This window comes from Lemur catta, chromosome 6, assembly GCF_020740605.2.
Source record: "Lemur catta isolate mLemCat1 chromosome 6, mLemCat1.pri, whole genome shotgun sequence".
Lineage (NCBI taxonomy): Eukaryota > Metazoa > Chordata > Mammalia > Primates > Lemuridae > Lemur > Lemur catta.
The window spans coordinates 17,660,440-17,668,180 of record NC_059133.1 but is presented as its reverse complement, the minus strand read 5'-3'; the positions used below and the strand labels follow the sequence as shown (position 1 = coordinate 17,668,180).

Genomic DNA, 7,741 nt, shown 5'->3' with positions numbered 1-7,741 from the left:
TATTTGATAGAGTTGGTGTAAATATTGCATCAGGATGAAAAGCTGCTAGGTTAAGCTGTTAAGTTAACCAAAATCAAAGCTATTGCCTCAAATGATCAGTCTGATAAAACATGCCCTAAGCTGCTCCAATATTCTCTATTGCAGATCAGCAAATTCAGCACGTCTTTAACATTAAACTTTGTTCCATGTGTTTCAGGGCCTCAAACTAGGATCCAGCTTCAGGTTTCTGACATAAAAAACCTCCATATAGCCTGAAGAATTCCCCTGGGCACTTCGGGAGTAATCAAATTTCATGTTAACTATTAAATTACAGACATTCAATTATGTTTTCCAAACCTCTGCTCAGCAATTCTAAAGCCCCTTGGAAAACATCCTTAAACCAAAGGCGAGGTTGGCAAGCGAAACCGTTTACCTGCGAAAGCAAAACAAAGAGGGGTCGCCGCCGGCCCAGGAGGCACATTGCGAAGTGGCACGCGATGTACCCCATCCCTATTGTGAGGCACGAATTCTTTGTAACACTGGGAGACACCGCAGAACAAAAATACTATTAGAAATGCTTCAAAAGGAACATTTTTGGCTGCGCTAGAGACTTTTGACATTATTTATTAGGTTCAAAAATGCTGCACAAAAGCCTAACAATGGTCCTGTGGAAACCAGTCCATCTGAGGCCCTTTCTGTTGTTCCGAGCAGGCATTGATTGGAGGACGGCAGCGCGGGCGGAACAATTCCCTCGCAGCGGTCAGCGCGAGTGAGCATTCACCGCCGGCCTCGGCGGGGCCTGTGAACAAACCGTATGGAAGCGCCGGGGCGGGCGGGGGTGCCGAGGAGCAAACCTTTATGAACCTCTCGGAGGGGAAATGGGTGGGAGCACCGGCCAGCAGAGGAAGGGGCTCTCCTGCCAGATCGCCGTGGAGCGAGGGGTCTGCCCCAGGCCTCCCTTCCCCGGGGGCTGGGGATGCTTGGGGAGCATCCTCCGTGCCATGGCAACCGCGCCTCCTCCGACCGCACGTCCGGCCGCGCCCCGGAGCCCGCTCCGCGTGTCGCTGGGGGCCCGAGCGCCCGCTGTGGCCGCGGTCATCTCCCCCAGCTCGGGTTCCGAGCAGCTCTGCCAGGAGCCCTGCGGGGACAGGGGGGTCTGGCTCCTCCTGCAGAGGCCGGTGGCAGTGGAGGGTCGCCTCGCGGCGGGACCTGGAAGGCTGCAGAGGCTGATGGCGGTGGAGGGTCTCCTGGCGGGACCTGGAAGGCAAAGCAAGGCGAGCATGGCATGGCGCTCAAGTGTGCGGGGACCACACCGCGCCCGCCCACACTTTTAAAATAAATCTCTCATGACAACTGGATGTCTGAGAAATCAACATTTGTAATGTGCGCAGAAGGGGGAAAAAATATCCCCTGACATTATCCTCATGTGCTTCCTCGCATTTCTTGAAGATAATAAAAATGCTATCTATGCCTTCCCTGTTCTTTGAAAGCACTTCCCTCCTTCCCTCAAAATGTTTTTTTGCAGAATCCTTATAAAACATTTTATTTCCAGAAACACAATTCAAAACTTTTAAGGAGAGGGAAACAGAAGAATTGGTGACTAACATAGAGCCCCAACTTTTAAATTTGGGGAAAGTTTGTGAATGGAAAATTGTTAAGTGAAGTTAGATATGCAAAAACAAATGGATCCACAGCCCATTTAGACTGACAACTGATGATTTTTTAAAATCCAAGAGGCAGTTACTTCATGGGTTTTATTAAAAATTGCAAACCAGCCGAAGATTAAAACAGTGAATTAACCTGAGGGTAGGTCTATACAACACACACACACAGACACACACACACACGCACTCTAATACTAATAACAGGTTCAATTTTTTTTTCTTTGCCCAACCAAATCATTTTTTCATGTAAAAGATGTGGTAACTTTTTACAACGTACAGCCAAGACTGAAAAAGAATATATATGTATTTCAATATTCTCTATATATTATATATTTCATATATAACATATAAATTATAATATATAATATATGTTTATATATAAAATCTAGAATTTTACCTGAGGCATTGTGCCCATTGACCTACATAAATTAAAGTCTAATTCTTCAGTAGTGAAGAGATAATTTATGTGCTTTAGATCATTTTCTACAAGTTTTTAAAAGGCTTTGAATAACATGCAGATGTCTAGAATATTTGGAACAACCCACGGGATCATTCACAAATTCAAAAAATAAATAAAAGAATTAAAATTCACAGTGGATGTCAAACAGCTAGTCTAACTCTAAATAATTCAGTTTAGTTCATCACACATGGTTCTATGCCTGGAATGTATTGGTCACCTCCCACTGCACACTCAATATACCCAAGTCACAGAGAAAAATTTTAGTGAATCTGATTTCTTCAATGCGAATGGTTTCCTGGTAATAAAGGTGGAATGGCATCTTAGCTCTCCAGGTAAATGAAAGCTTTCAAAACCAATGCTTTGCAAAAACTAGATGCTTAATAGCTGTTGATTTGGATTTCTACTCTTGGCAGATGAACCATTCACTGCATCAGTATTTGGTGCAAGAAGCATCAATCAGAAAACATGGATGTGGCTCTGGAATTTGGAGCAACAGGACATGACCTAGACAGAATATGTTGTCGTCTGTCTTGAGCCAAAGAATAAAAATTCCTTCCTTGAAAGCAATTGGGTAGACTCATTTTGCAACATACTGTTTTAGGGAGGCAGTGTAGTATAGTGAAATAAAGCTTTGGGCTCAGGCCGTGATAGATTCAAACCCTGGCCATCATCTGTCCTATGTCTCTTTGTCCTTATCTGAAGCATAGGGGCTGTGTTACCTACTTTAGAGGGTTGCTAGAGAGATTGTTTGTTCATTGATTTATTCATTCTTTAATATTTGAGTGCCTATTTTGTGCCTGGAAATATTCTAGACATTGGGTTACAGAAGGGCATAAGGCAAGCAATATCCCTGCTCTTATAAAGCTTACATTCTACTTGTGCGGGAGGAAGAAGGGAGGAAAAGCAGAACAATAAGTAAGCAAATGAAAAATTATAAATGTGAGCTGCTAATAAAGCCTATGGAGAAAAATAAAGCAAGAAAGGAAGTTAGAAAAGACCTAAGTAGGTAACATTTCAGTAAAGACTTGTAGTGAAAAAGGAAACTAGCTAAGTATCAGAGGGAAGAACATGAGAAAATGTTGAGTGTCAAGTACATAGTAAGTGCTCAATACCCAACAGCTATTACTGTCATATTTTGAACCTTAATATAGGAATGCTGTGACCTAGAGTCAGAATAGAAAGCTTGAATTCTGGCTCCAGCCCTAAATTTACAAACATCTATGAGCCTCAGATTTCACATCTAAACCATGGGAAAATAACAGTTCCTATCTCAGAGGAGGGCCATATGAATCAAAATTGAAAATATATGTTCAGATTTTAGGGTAGAAACATATGCCTTGTACATAGTAAGACTCTAAAAATGTTAACCAACCAGCATCATCTGCTTCTCATCCTCATCTCCACCCTCCCAGAAATGAAGGAATCTCTGACTCAGCCTCTCGGGAAGAAGGTCCCCCACCCCCCTTCTTGAGCACTTCCCCCTCCCAAGCAGTACATTCTCCTCTAGGTCAAAGAGTGAAAGAAAGTTCTTATTTGTATGAAGTCAAAATCTATCTCTTCCTTCTTTTGGTCAATTTGAATGAATTGTTCAAACATTTGGAGCAAAATCTACCTTAAAAGTTTCCTAAAAAAAAAAAAAGGCTACCTGACATCAGTCTAATCCTTCTTCTATTAACACATAATGGTTCCTAGGTTATTTGGAGACAAGCAGTTTTTCCTTACATTTTTCTCTCCTCCAGTCTGAACACTAGCACCATAAACACCACCACCATCATCACCAGCACCATTCAGTCCCTGCTATGTTCAGGAAACTTCATTTATATCAATCCTTTAATTACAGCAACTCTTCAAAGTAGTAATTGTCGTTAGTTTACAGATGAAAACACTGAGCTCAAAGAACATGTATAGGACTTGATCGTGGCTACACAGCTGAAATGGGAGAATGCTGATATTTGAGCCCAGATCTTCCTGGTTCCAAAGCTCATCCATTCTGGGACATCTCCTTACTTGTAATCATTCCTTTTATTATGAAGTGTGAGTTTGAGATACTTCATTATTATATACATTATCCTGTGCTATAAATTCACAGCTTCCTTATCTGTAAAATGGGGATAATAATGTTACCTGCCTGAGTGTTATATAAGGATTTCATAAAATAATATAAAATTCTTAGCACACTGTCTGGAACATGGTTAAGAGTTTAATAAGTGGGGCTGGAATGACACTAACAGTAATTAATAGCTGTCATTCTCAGGTGCAATACCTGATGCACCAAATTACCTGTCATCAACTCACACCTGTTTTCTCCTTCAATACAACGCTTGGCAGCAAGTAAATATTCATTAAGAGTTGACTAATACAGTTCTTATCCTACCTTCTAGAATAGGACCTGCCATTGAGTCAATAATTTTTGTTTATATTAAAGTTAAAAACAAAACATGACCAATTGAAACAAGAGAAGAGTTGGGAACCACAATGTGATACCTACCAGAATTTCCCTTGGAGTCGGCCAAGGGCTGGTTCTGAAGTCTCCTGTGTCTACTGATGTGCATGCCTGCAGCCTCCAGGTGGAGAGGATTTACCGGGAATGGCTGGATAGGCTTTTGTGTCATTGGCTGCCACACAAATGGACTGTTCCAGGCCTGCTTGGATGCTCCCTTGGCTCCATTATTAATCTCCTCCCCAACAGTGAAGCTCAGTGGGGCCTCATCTATTTCACTGGATGGTGCTGGGGAGGAACAGCCTTCTCTGTAGCTTTCTTCTTCAAAAGAAAGTGTGCTTACAGAAGACCTGGGGATTATGTACTGCTGAGGGCAAAGTAGTCTTTTATATGCCATTGGACTCTGAGTCCTTTCTGGAAATATAAAAGGAAAACATATTAGTTTGAAAAAATATACTTTAATATCACCTACTAAATTACTGGCAGGATGGATGAACTCAGGTGGCATATGGACTTTTGCTTGCTTATTTCATGTCTCTACCCTGAGCAGAGAGAAATGACAAAGGGCACCAGGGTAGCTGAGCAGGAGAAGAAGAGGAGGGAAAGATCTGGAAAGGGAGGAAGAAGACTAGGAATGCTTTTGTTGAGTTCAAGCTGTGTTTTAGGCATGGTGTGAGGCCCTGGACATGTCTGTCATTTAATCTTTACAAGAACTGTATCTAGCATATAGTATTATTATCTCCATTTTACAGGTCAGAAAGGTAGGTTAGGCTTATGGATTGAATTGTGTGCCCCCCAAAAGATATATTAAAGTCCTAACCCCCAGTACATGTGAACTTATTGGAAACAGAGCTTTTGAAGATGTAATCAAGTTGAGATAAAGTTATGCTGTATCAGGGTGGGTCTTTATCTAATTTGACTGGTGTCCTTACAAGAAAAAAATTATTAATCAGCAGAGTTGGAACTTGAATCTAGATCTTTCAACCCCACAGCCCAATCTTGACTGCTCAAGACACTTCCCTTGATGCACTGTCATAAGGGGAAAAGGAATCTCAGTTGCTTAAAACTGCTCTGGAGTATTATAAAACATGCAGAGAAAATCTGTGCCTCTCACTTTGATTCTTATCCAGCAGTTGAGGTGGGTTCCTCTACCTAATTCACTTCCAATGAGAAACTAATAGCTACTGTGTCAACTTGGACCCCTCATATCAAAATTTCTAACTTCTCAGCAGAGTGTAAACAGGAGAAAGAGTCCCCAACAACCAAAGATAGTAATGAGCAGGTACAATGACAGGTTCCCCTGGCACAGAGGAGGTGTTACAGAAAAGATAGTTTAAAGAGATATCTAAGAAGCAAAACTGGCTCTTAGCCTGTTGGTAATGGGTTAGTTATGGGCGGAGGAGACGGACAGAAAAAGGGAGGAATAATTCTCTAGACTGCACAACTGTATGGATCGAGTGTGTGTGTGTGTGTGTGTGTGTGTGTGTGTGTGTGTGTGTGTGTGTGTGTGTGATGATTTAGGACTGGGATTTGAAAGTGTTGAGGGCTCTTTTGGGGACAGGGGTTCTGTGAAGAGTATGAGAAGATTCAAGATTCATTTGCCTTTATCTTATTACCCAATCCAATCCTGTTTTGAAATTCTCTTTTTTTTTCATATAAATAAAAATGAATTATGGCTTATTTCTAAGATAAGTATTATTCACAGTGGTGTGAGTGCAAGTTCTGGAGCTTGGTAAGCTGAGTTGGGATCATGATTCTACAAATTCTACAAATTCCACAAATTACTTGTTGTATATCCTGGAAAAATTCCTTCAGGTTTACCCTGCCTCAGTTTCTCATTCATAAACTAGGGATAATTGTACCTACCTCTAGGAATAGTATAAGGAATAGATTAGATACTGCGCTCTAACTCAGGGATGAGATCTCAATCTGTTGCCCAGGCTGGAGTGTGGTGGCACAATTATAGCTCACAGCCTCCTCAAACTCCTGGGCCTCAGCCTGATCCTTCTGCCCCAGCCTCCTGAGTAACTAGGACTAGAGGTACATGCCACTGTGCCCAGCTAATTTTTTAATACTTTTTTTTTCCAATTTTTTTGTAGATACAGCGTTTTTCTATGTTGCCCAGGCTGGTCTCAAACTCCTGGCCTCAAGCATTCTTCCCACCTTGGCCTCCAGAGTGCTGGGATTATAGACATGAACTGCTGCACCCAGCCATCATGCTTGGCTTTCAATAAAAAATTGTGAGGCATACCCAAAGGCAAGAAAAAACACAGACGGAAGAGACAAAAGCAAGCATAAGCACCAAATTCAGATAGGACACAGACGTTGGAATTATCATAAAAGGAATTTAAAATATCTATGATTAACATGGGCTCTAATGGAAAAAGTAGACAGCATAAAAGAACAGATGGGTAAGGTAAGCAGAGAAATGGAAATTCTAAGAAAGAATCCAAAAAAAAGCTAGAAAAACTCTATAGCAGAAATGAAAAATGCCCTTGATAGGCTCATTAATAGATTGGACATGGCCAAAGAGAGAAATCAGTAAGCTTGAAGATAGGTCAATAGGAACTTCACCACACTACAACATAAAAGGAAAGGGAACTAAAACAAACCAAAAAAAGGACACCACAGCACATACAAGAACAGTCGGACAATTTTACAAGGTGTAACATGCATATAACTGGAATACCAGAGGAAGAAATGAGAGAGACTGAAGCAGAAAAAAATATTTGAAGTAACTATACCTGAGAACTTTCTAAAAATCGTGATAGACACCAATGTATCCAGACACCTCAGAGAACATCTAGCAGGATAAATGCAAAACAAACAAACAAACAAAAACAAACAAAAATTTAGGCATACCATGTTTTTAAGAAGGCATGTTTACATTTGCCTGTTTCATTTTTTTTTAATTTCAATAGATTTATAGGTACAAGTGCAGTGTTCTTATGTGGATATGTTGTGTAGTGTTGAAGTCTAGATTTTTAGTGTACCCATCACCTGAATAGTGATGGGTAATTATTATTAGGTAATTTTTCATCCCTCACCTCCGCTCCTACCCTCCCACCTTTGAAGTATCCAATGTCTATTTCTCCACTCTGTATGACAATGCATACCAATAGCTTAGCTTCCACTTGTGAGAACATAGGTATTTCATATCTAAGTCAAAGACAAAGAGAAAAATTTGAAAGATGCTAA

The 7,741-nt window shown here is 40.9% G+C and overlaps 1 protein-coding gene across 1 annotated transcript; it reads right to left on the bottom strand.

Annotated features, from left to right (window-relative positions):
• Positions 1–625: 625 nt before the first annotated feature.
• C6H12orf42 (chromosome 6 C12orf42 homolog) lies at positions 626–4,967 on the bottom strand. Its single transcript, XM_045555122.1, is given in 4 exon segments — positions 626–812; positions 814–943; positions 946–1,188; positions 4,592–4,967. Coding segments are annotated over 4 exon segments (795 nt in total). The 5' UTR covers positions 4,941–4,967; the 3' UTR covers positions 626–739.
• Positions 4,968–7,741: the final 2,774 nt, after the last annotated feature.